The sequence below is a fragment of the Pristis pectinata genome, chromosome 2, assembly GCF_009764475.1.
Source record: "Pristis pectinata isolate sPriPec2 chromosome 2, sPriPec2.1.pri, whole genome shotgun sequence".
In the NCBI taxonomy this organism is placed as follows: domain Eukaryota; kingdom Metazoa; phylum Chordata; class Chondrichthyes; order Rhinopristiformes; family Pristidae; genus Pristis; species Pristis pectinata.
This window is the reverse complement of record NC_067406.1, coordinates 134,813,328-134,834,657: the sequence shown is the minus strand read 5'-3', so window position 1 is coordinate 134,834,657 and position 21,330 is coordinate 134,813,328. Positions and strand designations below refer to the sequence as shown.

The 21,330-nt window shown below is 41.6% G+C and overlaps 1 protein-coding gene across 1 annotated transcript in view; it reads right to left on the bottom strand.

Annotated features, from left to right (window-relative positions):
• papss1 (3'-phosphoadenosine 5'-phosphosulfate synthase 1) overlaps positions 1-21,330 on the bottom strand; it is a 58,955-nt gene that overhangs the window by 20,291 nt on the left and 17,334 nt on the right. Inside the window, exons 5-9 of the mRNA XM_052009085.1 lie at positions 18,260-18,378; positions 13,593-13,706; positions 9,551-9,662; positions 5,045-5,250; positions 2,913-3,048 (exon numbers count right to left, since the gene is read on the bottom strand). Of these exons, the coding sequence (XP_051865045.1) occupies positions 2,913-3,048; positions 5,045-5,250; positions 9,551-9,662; positions 13,593-13,706; positions 18,260-18,378 (687 nt within the window). The remainder of the gene's footprint in view (positions 1-2,912; positions 3,049-5,044; positions 5,251-9,550; positions 9,663-13,592; positions 13,707-18,259; positions 18,379-21,330) is intronic.

The window sequence follows — 21,330 nt, the reverse complement described above, 5'->3', positions numbered from 1 at the left end:
GGTTGGGGTCCATCCAAAAATGCAGCTGTTGTTCAAATCCGTTCTCTTCAGGTACTTCAAATAGATCCTTGCTCTATTCTCTCACACTTCCATTATTACCTTTACAGAAAATATTTGATTATTTCCCCATTTTCAACTTGCCACCTTCCACCACAGTAAGTTACTTGTACAGAAGCCATCTTCTCCATCTTCGATCAATAAGACAAAATCTTCACAACGCTCTGGCCAAATGACAAATTACACTGCCACTTCTAGTCTGACTATGAGCAATGGCCATCTGTTTTTTATCATTACAACAGCTGTTGGCTAAAAACAAACAAATGGAAAACTATAAACTAAAACAAGGCAAAAAGGAAGGACCATTCTGGGATGTTCCAAGACAGCAACGCCATAATCAACAAACATCGCTCACAACATCATCTGAGCTCCTGATGCAGCATTACAGCTCTGTAAATGTCCAGAATGAGAAGTGTTGCAGCACATATGGCTTCATTCAGTTCCATTCAAATTTAGAACATCAGCAAGATCAAAACAATGTAACCTGACTTGCTTAGAAAATGCACTTTATAATTACATAAACAAAATGCTCCAGAGAGGAATACTTCTGAGTAAACTGAGCATGCTATTATTTTGTTGAATGGACATGCATGAATCAAGAGTTCTTGGAAGATCCCAAATGGCAATCTACTTTAAATGACTGTACTTGGCACTGAATGAGCAGGTGGAATGATGTTGCACTGTATCGCTAAACTATGAAGAGGTAAGATAAAAGGTCATACTGGAAGGAGGCAAATGGTAAGAGAACGTTTACATAGTTGAATTCAATGGACTGATGCATCAGCTTCCAATTAGATTAAGGGTATGCCTTTAGACCATCATTGAATAAAAAAAGGGAGTAGCAGTAAACTGAATTGCAAATGATATCCCAAACATTCTACCCTAACCATTACTCCAGCAAAGCACATGTTTATAATGCATTTAATAGAAGAAAAGGTAATGTGGATAAAATTCTCTCTTCTGTGGCCCTGGCATCCAATCCATCCAAGTCTAACTGTGTGAAGGAGAGCCCCATCAAAACCTGTTTTAGCCAATAATGCCAGATTTATTGAAGTTATGACCTCCAGCACAAATCTCACTCAACAAAACAAAGATGGCTAATTTTCAAAGCTGGAAAATTCAGTGCTTTCATGGGAAGTTCTTCAAAGTCTGCTTATCCTATTTTCACCTGATTCTTAATCCTTGCAGATCTATGCATTTAAAAACCAACTGCAGTTAAAATCCACATATTTTGTTTAAGTAAAAATAACTGAGATTCCATCTGATATCTCCCAGTCTATGGACTCAAAAGGGAAACCAAACCAAGCATAAATAGTGCTGGCTATTGTGATTCAAGTGTAGATACAAGTTTCTTTATAATGAAAGTTGCTAGCTCAGTTTTAAATACTCAGTTAGTTGCCCCAACATGTTTATGAACATCATTTCAGCATCTTCATAAAGCTGGGTGACTCTAGTATTTTTCTCCTCACATACTGAAGCTTACAACTCTAACTAAATAAATACTAAATGACACCAAGGTGTGGAGCAAGTAGTCTGGTAGACAGATAATGAATTAAAATGGAACTCGACTGTTCTGTACTGTTGTAGAGAACTACTCAGAGCACTCACAGGGCGAGATCTCAAAAATTCGATTCAGGGCAAAATCAAACAAAGTGGAATGAAAAAAAAAATTCAGAAGAGTGCAAAACAATTTTCTTTTCAAATTATTTAAATTTCCTGGTCTCAACTTTCCTGCAGTTGAGAAGATGGTTTAGGAGACTGACATGGATATCATCAGGGACAGTGTGTGATAATTTGTTGGGGGTTTGGTGGTGGGGGATTAGTTGGGGTTGCAGTTCTGCTCCTCTTGGCCTTTATGATACTGTGAAGGCTCTCTTTTTCCCCCAAAACTGTCCCAATCTCACTTTAACTTCTGGGTATCCAGAGGCATGAAATCATCAATATCAACCCCTCCTCCACCACACAATAAAATCAGAAAATCTGATTAAATCAGAGGCTGCCTATCTCAAAAAAAAAGTAAACTGTCAACCCACTTCCTGAGATGATGTTAGCTGCCAGTTCCTTATCCCCTCTCTGTATAACAGGTGAACCTGAGGATTGGTGTTAAGGGTTCTGACCCCATTCCCATCTGCTCACAATGCTCCTGTTTTTGTGCGCTAAAATCCTGTTTCAGTTCACAACCATTGTCATACTACACTTACTAGAGGCTTGAAGTACACAAGAACAGTTCAGGTTAACTGAGTTATGTTTTGCTTCCACCTTGTGGGGAACTGACTGACTTCTGCTTGATTATCTGCAAGAAAGGACACTTTGGTATCAGTTTGGGATGAAGCAAACTGGAGTTTTAGTATTATTTTTAATGTTTGTCCTCAAAGCATGGAAAAACATTGGAAAAAAGCCCATTCTTTCTTGAACTGATGTAATTCTTCTACACACGATGCTGGAGCAACAAACAAGGTGCTGGAGGAACTCAATGGGTCAGGTGGCAACTGTGGAGGGAACGGACAGTCAACAGTTTGGGTCGAGACCCTTCTTCTGGACTGAAAGATAGAGGGGAGACAGCTAGTATGCTAGCAGAATGCAAAAAGGTTGAACCAAGGACAAACAACAAATGAACTGGCATGGGATTGGAATGGCAAGTCTGAACAAGAGGATGCCTTCTCAGAAATCCTCACTTTTAACACCAAAAGGCAACATAAGAAACTGGCTGCTTCCAAGTTCAATGTACCTCATCAAACAACCGATAAAACCTCTTTGCATTTGATTGCAAGCAACCATACTGTAAATAATGACTAGGTTCATGAATTTGAACCAAAGTGTATGGAAACCTTCAGACAAGATATACTGGTACTTACCAGCATTCATTGCTTTAAATTTCTGCTTTAGCTCACGTGGGGTGAGGCGATATTGATCAAGTCCATCATTCCAATAAACACGATCGAGAACTTGCAAATCTCCGCCTACCAACCAATTGCCACTCTGCATTACCATCTGTTGGATTCACAAGGGTAGAGAAACAATAAGTATTTACATTTCAAAAAAAACAGCCATGAAAATAAAAAATAAGCAGATGAAAAATCAAAAACTGCAGATGCAGGAAATCTGAAATTAAAACAGAAAATGTTGGAAACACACAGGCAACATCTGTGGAAAGAGAAACAGAATTAACATTTCAGGTTGACAACTGTTGGTCAGAACTGAGAAGAGGAGAAAATTAATTATTATTGATAACACTGATTAACTTATTTTCTTGTGAAAGGCATTAGTGAGGCTGCACTTGGAGTATCGTGCACAGTTTTGATTGCCCTATTATAGGAAAGACATCATTGAACTGGAAAGAGTGCAGAAAAGATTTGAGGATGCTGCCAGGACTCGAGGGCCTGAGTTATAGGGAGGGGTTGAGCAGGCTAGGACTTTAGTGTAAGGCGATAGAGGGGTGACCTTATAGAGGTGTATAAAATCATGAGGGGGATACACAGAGTGAATGCCACAGTCATTTTCCCTGGGAAGGGGAATTAAAAACTAGAAGGCGTAGGTTTAAAGGTGAGAAGTGAAAAAAATAAAAGCTACCTGAGGGGCAGCTTCTTCACGCAGAGGGTGGTGTGTATATGGAATGAGCTGCCAGAGGAAGCAGTTGAGACAGATACAATACCAACATTCAAAAGACATTTGGACAAGTACATGGATAGGAGGGGTTTAGAGGGATATGGGCCAAATGCAGGCAAATGGGACTAGCTTGGTGGGCACCATGGTTGGCATGAATGAGTTGAACTGAAGGACCTGTTTCCATGTTGTATTACTCCACGAATCTCCTTCCCGGTTCTTACAAAGGATCTTCAACCTGAAATATTAACTCTGTTTCCCTTTCCAGAGCGTTTCCAGTACTTTCAGTTTTTAAAACACTGCAGACACTGGAAATCTGAAGTAACAGCAGAAAATGCGTGAAACCCAAAATTTAGTGAGCACCCAGAGGGGGACTAAGTGAACATTTTAGGTTGATGCACGTACATCTTCCAGACACAACTTTTGCTTCTCTCATTACTAATTCCTATCATTTACTTGGACCATCCACGTCATTTGAACATCTCACATTTTTCACCAAATCACTCCTTTTCTCTGTTCCTGTGCTGTATCCTGACTGTGAGCTGCTTTCTACAATAACTAGCAATAAGTCATCAATCTGAGATATTAATCCTAAATTCATCTCCAATACACTGTTTCTCCAGCATTCTCTGTCTAGGAAATATAGATCTGTTTACCGCATCCTAATTAATTTTCTAATGACATGGCAGGTACACTGTAAATAATTACAAGCTACTGAATGAAATATGTTAAATAGTAAATAATGATCATACTTTTAATTATTTTTCAATGTTTGAAAATTAAAACAAGTGACATGCTATGTTCAATTTGGCCTCGGCTAGTTTCCCACAAGGATAAAGAATTTTTATGGCAAGTTACAGCATTCAAAATGAGTGGCCCCAACACATCTGCACTCCTCAAATCCTTTTTTTGAGCATCCCAGAATTATTTTAATCTTGCCACCACTGGCATACATGTCTTCAGCTGCAAGTCTACAGAATATCCTCCCAAAATACTCCACTCTTTATTCCGGCAATATCTCCTAGATCTTTGACCAAACATTTGGTCATCAGGCCTAAAGTAATGCACCTGTGAAGAGCTTTACAATCCTACTCTACATTAGTTAACTTCAATACATCTTTGAGAGACATTTCATGATCCCTGTGGTACATTGTGGACTGTCCGAATCTCTTTGCTGCATTCACCTTGTTAAAGACACTATACAAGTGGATGCTGGTGTTATGTTGATAGGTAAATGATATTTCAATTGAACACCCCCAAATCACAGTTATTTCAGACATCACAAATCATTTGGCCATTTCAAAGCTCCTACATTAAACATGCTATCTACACTAATACAATATCATACAGATTAAAAGGCAGGAAAAAAAGATTTTAGCAAAACCTTAATGTAAGGGTGCTCTTTGCATGTTGTTCCCCACTGACGTGCACATCGCTCCTCTTTCCTGTGCTCATAGAACTCTGGGTTTCGAACGATAGCCACTCGCCGTCCATCATACACCAATGCAAAGGCAGTGCAGCCATCCAGTCGCTCCTTATCTTCATCCATCGCTGTCAGGACAATGGGCACTGACAGGTTAATGAGACCCCCTGTCAAGCAACAGAAGACAAAAAGACATGTTAATGGGTACAGGCTTTTAGTTTGCACCTTATAATGTGATGCTTTTCCCCCAAGTTGTTCATCTTAAAGTAAACACTAAAACTTCAGCTGGCTTGTTCCATTCTTAAACCTTATATGACATGCAATCCCATCTCAACTTTTCCCAGTCCTTATCTATTGTCTCTACACCCACGCTAATCCCAGCACAAAATAACCATCCTTTGCAACAGTGAGCTAAACAACATTTTCAGGATCAACTGGCACCACCTGCCTTTTGGGAAGTCACACTGAACCAGCATTACAGATCACGTCACTGCATAAAAACATTCTTTTTATTCATCCAACTTGAAGTTTGAAAAAATACAACCTAAAAATCAAAATTCAGATAATATTAGCATTTGACCAAGTCCCAGACTCTAAACATTAATTACCATATTAGCAAAGTTTAGTAGGGCTTTCAATAATTCAAAACAGAAAACTTGTAAGTGATGGGCTCAGCTTGCTGGTAAATAAAAATACCACTTAATAAAAGGATGGTCAAATGTGCCTAACAATTACACTCAAAATATCATTGGATAACTCTTCAGTGAGCCAATCCATACACAGAATGAAATGGCCCTGCTCTGTGCTGGAAACATCCAATAGAACTTTATACCCTCTTACCACTAGTGGTTGAATGATTATAGTTTCTGGACCCCCAATCTCAAAAGATAATTGGAACACTGCTGAATAGAAACCTTTACAAATTACAACCATGGGTCTGAATAGCCAATCCCTGATCTCTTCAAAGACTCCCCAAAGAGAGGCCAGATACTTGAGCTCATCTTAAAAGAAAATGTTTGTGGATCTCCTGAAAATACCTTTCACTGACAGGAGATAAAATGAAAGTCAACAGTTTTGACGACAGGTCATCAATCTGAACTGTGGATTGTTTCTGTGTCCACAGGTGCTGCTGACTTGCACAGTAGTTCCAGTATTTTCTGTTTATTTTAACAACAAGGAGTAGATTTTTCAAACAATGGCTGCAAATGTGCCCAGAAAGCTGTGAGCATGTACTGGAAAACCATAAGCTGCCTTACTGTATCACCTACGAAGGAAAGGCAACCAAACAAGGAAAGTATCAGCTGGGCTGTACAGTATCAGAGCAGTCAGCCCATAATTTCCCTCACCCCACTATATAGCTTCCCTGCCACATTCTGCAGGCAAAAGCAGTAGGAGCAACATAGACATAATTGAGCTTAGATGGAGGGGAGAGAGCAGGAAATTTTTAGCTGAAGGAAATTTCTACTCATCCTTTTCTGGACTTTGGACAAACTACCTGTTGGTGGAGTAGTCAACAGAGGTGGTGGAGAGATTGAGATGGGTGTCGTCGGCTTACATGTGGAAATTGATGTTATGTATTTTGGGCAACATTACTAAGGGGCAATATTTGGATGATCACTAGGAGGGTAAATCAGAGGTAAAGATGCATTAAGCAGAAGCCATTGTGGTGATGCAGAAGATGGTGATGAGTATGCCTCCACCATCACAGACTTCATCAGTAAGTGTGTGGAGGACTGTGTACCAAAGAGGACAATACAGGTGTTCCCAAACCAGAAACCATGGATGAACCGAGAGATCCACTCCCTACTGAAGTCGAGGACTGCTGCACACAAATCTGGTAATCCTGACCTGTACAAGAAATCGAGATATGACCTCCGGAAAGCTATCAGGAATGCCAAGAGACAATACCGGTTCAAAGTAGAGTCCCAGACCAGCCGTCAGCTATGGCAGGCCTTACATGCTATAAACGGGCTACAAAATGAAGTCAGGCTGCATAGTTAACAACAGCATATCCCTTCGTGATGAGCTTAACGCATTCTATGTGCATTTTGAACAGAAGGTAAGTGGATTGTCACCACCCACCCCGATAGCCTCCAATGTAACTGAACCCGTGGTCACCGTCAAGGATGTAAGATCAGTCTTCTGGAGAGTGAACTCGAGGAAAACATCTGGCCCAGATTGTGTCCCTGGCCGAGTGCTCAGGTCTTGTGCTGATCAGCTGGCAGGGGTATTTGCAGACATATTTAACCTCTCCCTGCTTCAATCTCAGGTTCCCACCTGTTTTAGGAAGGCCACTGTCATCCCGGTATGGAAGAAAAGCAAGGTAACATGCCTTAATGACTACCGACCAGTGGCTCTGACATCCACCGTCATGAAGTGCTTTGAGAGGCTGGTCATGGCATGCATCAACTCCAGCCTCCCAGACAACCTCGACCCACTGTAATTTGCCTACCGCCGTAACAGGTCTACAGTGGATGCCATCTCCCTGGCCCTACACTCAGCTCTGAAGCATCTGGAAAGTAAAGACGCCTACAATAGACAATTGTTTGTTGACTACAGCTCCGCCTACAATACTAATTCCAAGTAAATTCATCACCAAACTCCAAGACCTGGGACTCAACACCTCCCTCTATAACTGGATCCTTGACTTTCTAACCAACAGACCACAATCAGTGAGGATAGGCAGCAATACCTCCAGCACGATTATTCTAAACACTGATGCCCCACAAGGCTGCGTCCTCAGCCCTCTACTCTACTCCCTATATACTTATGACCGTATGGCCAGATTCTGCTCTAACTCCATCTACAAGTTTGCAGATGATACCACCATAGTAGGCCGTATCTCAAATAACGATGAGTCAGAGGACAGGAAGGAGGTAGAATGCTTAGTGACATGGTGTCATGACAACAACCTATCCCTCAATGTCAGCAAAAGAGCTGGTCATTGACTTCAGGAAAGGGGGTGGTGTACATGCACCTGTCTACATCAACAATGCTGAGGTCGAGAGGGTTGAGAGCTTCAAGTTCCTGGGAGTGAACATCACCAATAGCCTGTCCTGGTCCAACCACGTAGATGCCACGGCCAAGAAAGCTCACCAGCACCTCTACTTCCTCTGGAGGCTAAAGAAATTTGGCATGTCCCCTTTGACACTCACCAACTTTTATCAATGCACCATAGAAAGCATCCTATCTGGATGCATCGTGGCTTGGTATGGCAACTGCTCTGCCAGGACCGCAAGAAACTGCAGAGTTGTGGACACAGCCCAGCACCTCACGGAAACCAGCCTCCCCTCCATGGACTCTGTCTATCCCTCTCGCTGCCTTGGTGAAGCATTGGTCACTTTGACTAGAGCCATTTTTGCCACTGTGACAGGGTTAAAAAAACAGGTTGGAAGAATTCAAATAGAAAGTTTATGGGCACAAATTTGCGAGGCCAATAAAAAGGGATGTTGGAGCTGGAACTAGGTGCAAGAGCAGACTGATCAATGAAAGAAGCAAGATAATGATGACAAAGAGGGAACTGATAACTGAAAGGAGAAGTAAAACAACAAAGGAGACACAGGAAACTGCAGATGCTGGAATCTAGAGCAGCAAACAAGATGCTGGAGGAACTCAGCAGGTCAGGCAGCATCTAATGGACGGAAATGGTCAGTCGATGTTTCGGGTCAAGACCCTGTATCAGGACATAAACAACAACAACAGTCTGGCAGAGGGGAGGGGCAGGGAACGATATTGGGTGTTGGGCACTTTAGTTGGCTAAGGTGGAGAAGCAGCTAATGGATCAAGTTGAACTGAGATAGGGGAAATGGGGAGATAGAAAATTAGAGAAAGACATATACAAGTCTTAGGCAAGTAGCTGCCTTAGCTGTTTGACTGAGTAAATCAGGGAATGGGAGGGAAGCAGGACAGGGAGCTGAGCATGTGGACTTAACAATGACAAAGGAGAGCAGTTCAAGGAGATGGTTTTTTTGAGGTTATCTTTGCTTTCCAAGATGATCCTAGAACAGTGAGGTGATTTGTTAGATGAGAGCAGGGCCAATGAGGCTTCATACAGCCAAATTTACAAGTGCATCACAAAACCAAATGTCTGCCATATCCATTCAACATCCCTTGGGCAAGGTAGTGCAAATGAAGCCCATATCAAGGGAAGTTGTGTGAGACAGAGACAGAGTGCAGTGATTTTATTGGGAATTAGGCCATTAAAGGCGGAGGTGTGCATGGTTGATGGTTAAAGGAATATATTCAATAGAATGGCAACAGTCATTTGAAGATTTGAAAGTGCAGTTACATCTGTATTTATAGCAGTCAATGTTTCATTCAACTTCTACGTCCAACTTTCCTAGGATTTCTCCCCCAATAAATCTTTAGAACTGCCAAAATGAGAACGCTCAAACTTGTAGGCAAGAAAAAGATATTCATTGTCTGCACTCAGTCTTTAACCCTCACCTACAGATTGCAAATTCTTACCATCCAACAAGCAGCCAAAATGAAGGCATTGCAGGAATTCTCGCTCTCGCATGAAGCCAGTGAGTGGGGTAGCCCAACCCTCAGCCAGAACCTGCACCCACTGCATATCCACCTGGAACAAAAGAGAAATTACATGGTCTTTCTTTTCAAAACCCAAATATTTGTGATCAGCTTCTGCCCTGCAAGTAGTATCTACCGTGGGCCCTGAACATCCATGGATGGTTCAAATACCCTAAAGCCAATGAACTGCCACAGTAAAGCAACTATGGCCCTTGATCTGCTCACACGGAACAACAGGAGTAGGCCATCAAGCCTAGCCCACCAGTTAACATGACCATAACTGATCCAACTCTATTGTGCCATTTCTCCATATCCCTCTATTTCTCGATCTATCAAACATTTATCTACCTCCACCCTATATACTTCTAATGATCCAGCTTCCACCACCTGCCAGGGCAGAGAGTTCCATCGATTTACCACCCTATACAAGAAGAAATTTCTACATACCTCAGTTTTACATGACCAACCCAATCTTGGTTGGGGCTCTCCCATTATTGAAAATGCCCCAACATTTAGCCCCCTTAGAATCTTATGTTTCAATAAGTTCATGACTCATTCTTCTAATTCCAAGGGACATAGGCCCAAACTATTTAGTACCTCTTGGTGGTACAACCCTCTCATCTCAGGAATTAGCCTGATGAATCTCCTTTGTGCTGCCTACAATGTTACTGTATCCTTTTTCAGGTAAGGGGACCAAAACTGTGTGCAGTATTCTAGGTGAGGCCTCACCAACACTCCGTACAATTGCAACAAAGCCTCCCCATTTTTAAACTTCAACCCCTTTGCAACAAAGGCCAAAATGCTGTTTGCCTTCTTAGCTATTTGTCAGGCCTACCTGCTTGCTTTTTGTGATTCACGCACTAGAACACCTAGATCGCTCTGTACTTCACTTACTTGCAGTCTCTCTCCATTTAGGTAATAATCTGCTGCTTGATTTCTATTACTGAAGTACATGACCTCACACTTCTCCACATTAAACTCCATTTGCCAGTCTTTTGCCCACTTACTCGTCTACATCCTATTGCAGAATCAAAGTACCCTTATCACAACATGCCCTTTCACTTATTTTTGCCTCATTAACACATTTGAAAAGCTTACAATGGAGACACGAGAGACTGCAGCTGCTGGAATCTGGAGCAAGAAACAATCTGCTGGAAGAACTCAGCAGGTCGAGCAGCATCTGTGGGAGGAAAAGAACTGATGAGTCCTGATGCAGGGTTTCGACCCAAAGCATCAACAATTCCTTTCCTCTCTCGGATGCCGCTGAGTTCTTCCAGCAGATTGTTTGTTGCTTTGGAAACCTTACAATCCTGTTCCTTCCTCCAGGTCATTATTAAACAACTGTAGGCCAAGAACTGATTCCTACAGTAATCCACTAGTTACCTCCTTCCAGTCTGGAATGGACCCATTTTTCCAACTGTTTTTTTTTTAATGAGGACAGTTGGTTTCCAATCCATTCTAACACACTTCCTCCGATACCACGGGCTTCTAATTTATGCGTGAGCCTCTTAAGTGGCATTTTGTCAAATGCCTTTTGGAAATCCAAACACACTATACCTGCAGGCCCTCCTAACATATCCTCAAAGAATTTGGAGACACAAGAGAGACTGCAGATAAGATAAAATAAGTTATCACTATTAGTCACATGTACAATGAAACACACAGTGAAATGTATCTTTTGCGTAGTGTTCTGGGGACAGCCCGCAAGTGTCGCCACGCTCCCGGCACCAACATAGCATACCCACAACTTCCTAACCCGTACGTCTTTGGAATGTGGGAGGAAACCGGTGCACCCGGAGGAAACGCACACAGACATGGGGAGAACGTACAAACTCCTTACAGACAGTGGCTGGAATTGAACCCAGGTCACTGGCGCTGTAATGGCATTACACTAACCGCTACACTACCATGCCTGGAGAAATCTGGAGCAATGTACACAAAATGCTGGAGGAACTGCTGAAGACTTACTGGCTTCTGCCCTCTTCCCTTCCATTCCTCATAGTGAGTCTTGGCCCGTTACATCGACTGTTCATTTCCCTCCACAGATGCTGCCTGACCTGCTGAGCTCCTCCGGCATTTTGTGAGTGTTGCTCAAAGAATTAGGCAAACTTGTCAAACGTGACTTACTTTTCATAAAAATAATGTTGACTATGTTTAATTATATTCAGCTTTCCTCAATGATTTGCTAATTACTCTTTGATCATTGACTCTAGCATCCTGCCAATAATAGATGTTAAACTAACTGGCCTGTAGTTCCCTACTTTTTTGAACAAGGGAGTCACATTGGTGGTTTTCCCATCTTCTGGTACACTCCTCTCACTAAGAGACTAGGTAATCCGTTCTGTGGTGGTTTTGGAGATTGTATTCTTGTTAGAATACGAAGAAAACTGATACACTAGATGGTGTAGTAGTTAAATGAATCCTGAAACAAATGCATTAAATTCTTCAACTATTCTTCCCAAAGAGAAACACCCTCTCTGGGGTTTAAGTATTAGCCAGTGAGGAAAGAAGACAAATTATACAAGGCAGACTAACAGAATCAGGATTTTAAATATCAGCAGCTTTATAGAACATAGAACAGTACAGCACAATACAGGCCCTTCGGCCCACAATGTTGTGCTGACCTTTAAACCTCACCTAAGACTATCTAACCCCTTCCTCCCACATTTCCTTTTATGTTAAATTCCTCCATATGCCTATCTAGTAATCTCTTGAATTTGACCAATGTACCTGCCTCTACCACCGCCCCAGGCAGCGCATTCCATGCCCCAACCACTCTCTGGGTAAAAAACCTTCCTCTGATATCTCCCTTGAACTTCCCACCCATTACTTTAAAGCCATGCCCTCTTGTATTGAGCATTGGTGCCCTGGGAAAGAGGTGCTGGCTGTCCACTCTATCTATTCTTAATATTTTGTGCACCTCCATCATGTCTCCTCTCATCCTCCTTCTCTCCAAAGAGTAAAACCCTAGCTCCCTTAGTCTCTCCTCATAATGCATACTATCTAAACCAGGCATCCTGGTAAATCTCCTCTGCACCCTTTCCAATGCTTCCACATCCTTCCTATAATGAGGCGAGCAGAACTGGACACAGTACTCTAAGTGTGGTCTAACCAGAGTTTTATGCAGCTGCATCATTACCTTGCGGCTCTTAAACTCAATTCCTCGACTTATGAAAGCTAACACCCCATAAGCTTTCTTTACTACCCTATCCACCTGTGAGGCAACTTTCATGGATCTGTGGATATGGACTCCCAGATCCCTCTGCTCCTCCACACTACCAAGAATCCTGCCATTAACTTTGTACTCTGCCTTGGAGTTTGTCCTTCCAAAGTGTACCAAAAATACTGAGGAAATTACATTACTTGAGAGAAACAAAAAACAACACTGAAATAATCAGTTTCTTAACAATACCCGAGTACATCAGGCACTGTAGTGTAGTAGTTAGTGTAATACTTTACAGCACCAGAGACCCGGGTTCAATTCCGGCCGTTGTCTGTAAGGAGTTTGTACGTTCTCCCTGTGACTGTGTGGGTTTCCTCTGGGTGCTCCGGTTTCCTCCCACATTCCAAAGATGTACAGGTTAGGAGGTTGTGGGCATGTTATGTTGGCACCGGAAGCACGGTGACACTTGCGTGCTGCCCTCAGAGCACTCTACGCAAAAGATGTATTTCACTGTGTGTTACAATGTATATGTGACTAATAAAGATATCTTATCTTTTTTTTAAAAGTACAATATGGGATGCTTTAACCCTTCAGATTTATGCTAAACACTGATCACCACGTCTACTATTTTCTACCTTAGGATCTTTAACGTTGACCTCCAATCAGTTTAGCAGCTCATTTGAAGTACATCCCCAACACCAATGGTAGCACAGATCACAAGTTCAACTCCTGGTACAGGGTTTGACCCATCATCTTATGACTGAGGCGAGAGGACCACCACTAGCTGAACCTGTGAGGAGCAAAGAAGAATGCTCCTACCTTACTGATTTCCAAGGCTGGCAAGGTATCTGCATCGGCTCGAGCGAGATCGAGCTTGTTTTCTGGTACAAACAGCTCCTTTATTTCTGCATAAGAGTCAACAGGAACAATGTCCTATTTGAAACAACAAAGCACAAACAATATTAAGTTAGTCACTATGCTGGATTTCTGATATAACTGAAAGCAAACTCAAGCTAACGTACAGCATTAAAGGCTGAAGTACTGGTCCTGTGGGTGCCATCCTGTGTTCATAATAATTAAAAGCACGTAGTTAGAGAAAAAGTGAAACAATGAATTACAAAGCTTATTAAACCACTTTACAAATATAACATTTACAAGTGCATAGAACAGGCAATATTTCTTAACGATCTGGGTGAGATGATGTTTTAATTTATGAGCAAGGTAAATGCACAAAGATGACTACTAGGAAAGCCACAGCCAAATTCATGGTCGGTCTCAAAGGTAAGGAGGAAAATCTCCATCACACAGACCTCCAAGAAGAAACCAACTTGAATCTGCTTTAAGCCTTTTTTTGGGGCGGAGGCGGGGGGGTGGGTTAGGGGCGTGGCTGGGTGGTACACCACAAAATTACATCACTTTGACTCGTTTACTTACAAGTTCAAACCAGCTGTGTATTCTGGGATAAGCACATTAAATGCACAATTAACAATTTTTAAGAAGTCAGATCTCTAGGTTGTTCACCACCACTTCCCCAAAGAACATCCTATTTTCCATGGATTGGTATTACACAGTGAGATAGGAAGATGATTAGTACAAGGTTAGACTTATGTCATGTTACTGAAGGAGCTACGTTGTATAAGCAGCAAAGAACATCAGCAAAATATTCTGTTCACTCTAAGAAGATTCCAGTTGCTTAAGTAAAACCAAGGGCTGGTCTGTGAAGAAATAAGCAGAACTGGCATTTCAGATTGATGGAAACCAGTAGTACAGATCCTGCAAGAGAGAAATAAAAACAGAAAATGCTGGAAATGTTCAGTAGGCCAGGCAGCATCTGTGGAATGACAACATTCTTGATTAGAACTCAGAGGGAGAAAAAACAAGTCAGTTTTAAGTTGCAGAAAGGGTGAGCGAAGGATAGGACAAAGAGAATGTCTGACCTTTCATCAGAAATGGGAAAAGATGGAAACATTACAAAATTCAGGGAAAGGAAGGCGGCATCAGGAACAGAAGTTTCTGTGATGGCCAGGAGAGACAAAGTGACAAAAGGAATGAGGGAGGGAGATAGACATAATGGAATAAAAAGCAAATCAACAGGTAATTCTGCCTTATAGTATTCACTAGTCCCTCATTTGCTGCTGTGTTCCATTTGATCAGTTTCTCTTCTATTCTCTGCAACCCACTAACTCTCCTTATACCTTCATCTGCATTCAAAAACTTGCTTATCTTTACCTTTTCTCAGTTCTGAATAAAGGATACAGTCCTGAAATACCAACTATGTTTCACCCTCTGTAGCTGCTGCCTGACCTGCTAATTATTTCCATCACTTTGCTTGCTTTCAAATTTCTACAGGCTCAGTGGGTGGTGTACAGAAGATGACTACATCAACATGAACTCCCCATCAAATTGTGAACTGTGTTTACACGAGCCATTATAAATTTTCCACAGTCTGCTACATGATTCCAATTTAGAGAAATATAGCCAGAAAGTGACAATATTAATGAATGTTTATTGTACTGTTCATTGCTACAACAGACAAATTAGATAGAAACTTCTGAACTTATTGTATTATGAATGTGGTATGAAGCAAGCTTGCTGTCAACAAGGACATTAATAATCCCCTAATGAATACTGTTAAACATGCTGCTCTGCTTCAACAGAAAAAAACAACTTCCATTTAATCTGCTTTTTGGGTGGTAAACCACACTTTGGCATCTCTTTGACTGTGACTCTAAGGCCAGACACTACTTCCTCCAATCTGGAATCACACTGTTGTTACTAGTTACCAAAATAAATAAGTTTTTCTCCTTGTGGGAAAGAATAAAACTAGAAATCATAAACCTAAAATGATAGAGAAATGAAACAGGAAATTGAGAGGGGACCTTACCCAGAGAGCAGTGAGAATGTGGAACTGATTATACACAATGTACTTAAGGTGAACAGTACAGATGAATTGAAGGGGAAGCTGGACAGTTACATGGCGGAAAAGGGAATAGAGGTTTGTGCTGATCCACTGAGTGGGAGGGAACGTGGAAAATGTAAACACTGCATGGACTGGGTGCATTAAATGCCCCTTTTCTATGCTGCTTATGCTATGCCACCATTGAGGACATCTTCAAGAGGCAGCGCCTCGAGGCGGCAACGTCCATCACTAAGGATCCTCACCAGCCAGGACATGCCCTCTTCTCATTACTACCATTGGGGAGGTGGTAAAAGAGCCTGAAGGCCTACACTCAATTCAGAAACAGCTTCTTCCCCTCTGCCATCAGATTTCTGAACAGTCCATGAACACTAGTTACTCTGGTTTTTTTTGCACTATTTATGTTTGTAATTTATAGATCTTTATGTCTTTGCACTGTACTGATGCTACAAAACAATAAATTTCACATCGTAAGTCAGTGATAATAAATCTGATTCAGAATTCTACCTCCACAAGTGATCCCTTCCTTTTTCACCCAACTTTACATGCATAAAGCTCTATTCTCTTATGTTCCCATCTACCCTTCCTTTCAATGCATTTATATTGTTTACCTTAACTACATTATGCGGTAACGAGGTCCACATTCCCATCCTTCGAGTAACGAAGCTCCTCCTGAATTCAAAATTTTCTTTCTTGGTATTCATCTTGGTCTCAACTCTTGTTCTTTCCCACAAGGACAAAAGCTCTTATTTATTTTGGTAACCGGTAACACCAGAGTGACTCCAGAATGTAGGAAGTCCTGTGTCTGGAGTCAAAGAAATGCCAATGCGTGGTTTACCTCCCAAGAAGTGGATTAAAGGGATGTAACTTTTTTTTCCATTTAAGCAGAACACTGCATTTTTAAATTCTGGCTGCAACGTATTTGCTGCTTGCTTAAACATTTATTTCATAAAATCACGTTTAAGCAGACAGTAAAATTTCCTTTTAACCTGATATCTGGGGCTAAAATGGAGAAAGAGTTACAGGAAAACTTCTGCAGAAGTGGAATGAAGATTCTCTATATGTAAAAGCTGTTTGTCAACTTAAAAGTAAATGCACCATCTCGGGCCAACTGTTCCTGAATGTTCAGTAGGTTAAGCAGTGATCTAAATGAGGTGCTTAAAATGAAGTGGCACATGACAGAAAATAGAAGCGATTGTCTCTGATGGGGAAATCCATAACACAAGGGGGTGAGCATTTTTCCATTCAAAGAAGAAACCTGAAACCTTTTTCCCCAAAAAAATGTTATGACTGCTGTGTCAATTTAAATTTTCAGCATATTTATCAGCCAAGTATATTGAGTAACATGGATGAAAGCCAAAGGAGTTGAACTGCAGATCAGCTGTGATCTAATAAAATGGCAAAATTGGAATAAAGGGCTGAATCTTATGTTTGCCAGCCTCCTACTACCGATTTGTGTAATAAAGATGATGCTGGTACAGATCCTCAAGGAATACGGTGTTACTCAGCTGTTTCCACAACACAAATAGTCCAGCCAGCAAATGCATTCATGTACATGTTTCACAATCTTACGATGTCCCAAAGTGTATTGAAGACAACTGTTCTTTCTGACTTTCTTCTTTCTTTATAATGCACTGCAATGTCAGCCAAGACTATATGTTCAAATACACAGAATAGGACTTGAACCCACATCTTCCCCGGGATGCTGAGGTTGTGAAAGGCACCAACACCTCAGGAAAGTAGCCAAACACCTTCTCAGTTGTTGTTCATCAAGAAACCACAATCTTGCCAGCAATGACACATCCTGAGAATTAAAGTTTTCTTTAAAGTGAAAAGGCCCACTTGAGATCTCACTTCCTCAAAACTGTTTAGAGAAACCAATTACTTTTAGTGTAATATACAACACTTCTGTATAGCAGCTTACAAGTCCCATTCAAGACATACCAAAGTAATTTATAATCAATGAAGATTTTTCTTTCAAGTGCTACTGCTATCAAAAATGTGCCAGCAAACTTCCACAAACATGATAGAGATCAGATAGCATTAATATGATTGATAAATATTGGCTGGGACATAGACATACCTTCCATGCCACTCTATTATTCTGTAATGGGATCTACTGCATCAACCTGAGAAAGAAGGCAAGTTCTTAGCTTAATGTCCCCATCCAAAAGTCAGCACCTCCAGCAATGCAGGGCACCTTTAGCAGTGGACAAGAACATTAGCACACATTTTTTTTAATCAAACCTCTGGAATGACACTTGAATCTGGAACTTTCTGGCAGAGCTAAGAGTGTTACCCTGCAATGACAGCTATATGCAGAGCTACAGTTCTTCAGTCTGTTTTCATCACTGTTGACTTACACATGCAAATCCTGAACTTACTAGACCCGTGCTTACAGCCATAATTGTCAGAGAAGTCATGAAAAAGGCATTAATAATGAAATTTCCTTAAACTGAGTTTTGGTGGGGTACATATTGGTTTCCAGACTTGCTCTCAGGTTTACCTTAGGATCCAACAAAACCCAATCTAAAAGACAGTTATCCAAAAGGTACAGCTGAATCCTTACCCTCTCCTGAAGAAGTTCAATCACTTGCTGGACACATTCATTGACAGAACAGACATCAGTCTTCAGAACTAGCTCAGGAGCTTCTGGTTTCTCATACTCCGAATCAATACCAGTGAACCCTGCAAAAAGACAACACTGTGTTCAATGGCCAGTGAACAACTTTGCAATTTAATCTGCGGCTTTGAGACAGTTATGTTGAGAAAGTACACTACTATAGTATGGACTTGACAGACTGGAAGCTTGATACCTGGTCTTCGAGTTAGCCATCTCCAATCTAAACAATAAGACTAGGGGTGACATAAGACATTGGTTACCGGCTGCTCAACTCACGTCCCTCTGTATCCCATTTCAACCCACTGCATGGAAGCCCAGGCAGTCACAGGGAGAGGGGAGGAGGAGAGGGGAGGGGGAAGAAGGGACAGTGGGGGAGAGTTAACTTTATAAAGAAAATTGGATTTGTATTCATAAAGCAAAATTCTGTAGACTATGGGAAACAAATGGCCCTAATTAGAGAGCTGCTTTAAGTGAAACAGTCAGATTCCTAAGCTTGGGAAAGATGGGAAGAAGGAGCTGCCAGCCCCTAAGTGAAACCTGTGGAATACTGATGCAAGGATACGAGATCAGAATCCACAACAAATAGCCCAATGCCAGCTGAACAAAACATTACTTGTCAATATAACATTACTCTAAGAATTTACAACAAAAGAGCTGGGGAGAAAAAATGGACTATCACTGTTAGTTAGGCTTGTCACTGTAACATTTCATCTGACATTACACTACCTTTCTTACGTTCAACATTATTTGTAAAAATTACTAAAGATAATTCAATCTCACACAAATATGCAAGTAATGAGAAGTGGGAAGTGATACACCTCGGAAGAATGAACTTGAAAGGCAGAGTACATGATTAATGCCAGGATTCTTAGCAGTGTGGAGGAACAGAGAGATCTTGGGGTCCAAGTGCACAGATCCCTCAAAGTTGCCTCAAGTGGATAGGGCAGTGTTGCGAGAAATCCACATGGCTGTCACGTGACAGTAATGACACTGAACCCCGCTGACCGGAGGACAGCATTGCTCCTCTGATCGGAAGTGATACTACTGTCAATCAAGGTGCGGCTCCACCCACCCCTCAGGTGTGGGAGTACCTTTTGCCTCTGAACTTGCCTGACCAGTATCCTTTGTCTCTGAACCTGCCTGACCGTTGGCTGTGGCAGGAACCTTTGTCTTTGACTCCCACACCATTGGCTCTTTTAAATCACAACAGTGAGACTCCGCCCAGCCTCCTAGCACCATAAAAAGGGCTGCATCCACTAGCCCTTCCTCTTTTGACGACCCCAGGAGTAGTCAGACAATGCTGCAGAGATCATTGGTAAGAGTGCATCAGCACGTGGTCAAGGAGCATTAAGGGCCAATGCTAGTGTGGGACAGGCATTGAAGTGTTATATCCTGAAGTTGTACATTGTTACTGTGTGCTTGTGTGTATCAGTGTGTGTGTGTATTTTAACCCAGTTGCCATCTCCTCTCGTGTTCGTGGTATCCTGTGCATGAGTGAGCGCATGTCTGTTCCCATCCATTCTGTCCCATGTTTGCCTTTGTAATTAAACTAGTTTTGGTCTACAAAGCTTGTGTTCAGAGTCCTTGATTCTTAAGACAGAAAAGAATGATTTCACACAACAGGCAGTTAAGGTGGTGTATGGTGTGCTGACTTTCATTAGCCAGGGGATTGATTTCAAGAGCCAAGAGGTAATGTTGCAGCTCTGTAAGACTCTGGTCAGACCACACTTGGAATATTGTGTTCAGTTCTGCTCACCACATTATAGGAAGGATGTGGAAGCTTTGGAGAGGGTGCAGAGGAGATTTACTAGAATGCAGAGGAGATTTACTAGAATGCTACCTAGGTTGGAGAGCATCTCTTAGGAGGAGAGGTTGAGCGAGTTAGGGCTTTTCTCTTTGGAGTGAAGGAGGATGAGAGGTGACTTGATAGAGGTGTACAAGATTATGAGGCATAGACAGTCAGCATCCTTTCCCCAGGGTGGCAATGGCCAATACTAGAGGTCACCCGTTTAAGGCCTGTTGAGGGGAGATGTCAGAGGTAGTTTTTTTTTGTTTTGCACTGCTGGGGGTTGTGGTAGGGGCCAATATGATAGGGTAATTTAAGAGACTATTGGATAGGCATATGGACGAAAGAAAAATAGGGTTACGGGAGGTGAAGTAGAGAGGGAGATAGATTGAATGTGGATAAGGTTTATATAGGTCATCGCAACATCATGGGCTGAAGGGCCCGTACTGTTCGACGTTCTATGTAATCACGATAATCACAGCAATCCTACAGGAGGCATACACCAAAGTTTGCTTAACATTTTTCCCATGTAAATGGTTTGTTTGTACATAAAACCAATCTGCCATATACTTTCTATAACACATACATAGGCACATTTAAAAAACAGATAAGAAACAAACAGTTATGCTATAATATTCTCATGCTGAGTACAATATCCAGTTTTGGCTCCTTGAACAGATGCAAGATACCACCCCACAGCGAAGCAGAGAAAATCATAAATTAGGGTATATCAATTGAGACCAGTTTTGCACAACTACCTATAACAAGCTCATGGAAGAGTTTAAAAAGCTGATGTCAGCCTGTTCCATGTGAATGAACGTAATGGGAGAAGGGAATAGTGAAGAGGAAGGATACAGTGAGTAAATTAGATTGATAGTTTGATATTTTTCAATAACAGTAGCATTCACTGTCTCATCTACTGTCGCTGCATGTAGGAGGACAATGGGGAGGGGGGAGAAATGTTGGGGAGCACTGACTATAATTTTCAATCCTTTCTGGCTAAGCAGTGGGCTCAGAGGATTGGAGGACAGCTAACATGATGCCATCATTTAAAAAGGGAAGGAAGGATAAACTGAAAAACAGACCAATTAATTTCATTTGCAGTGGTGGGCAAAATTATTGAAATGTACTCTAAGGGATTATGTACATTTTTATTTAGTGGCATAGATTGCATGGATTTATTAAAGGAATGTCATGTGTGACTGGCTTGATTGACTTTTTTTTGAGCAGG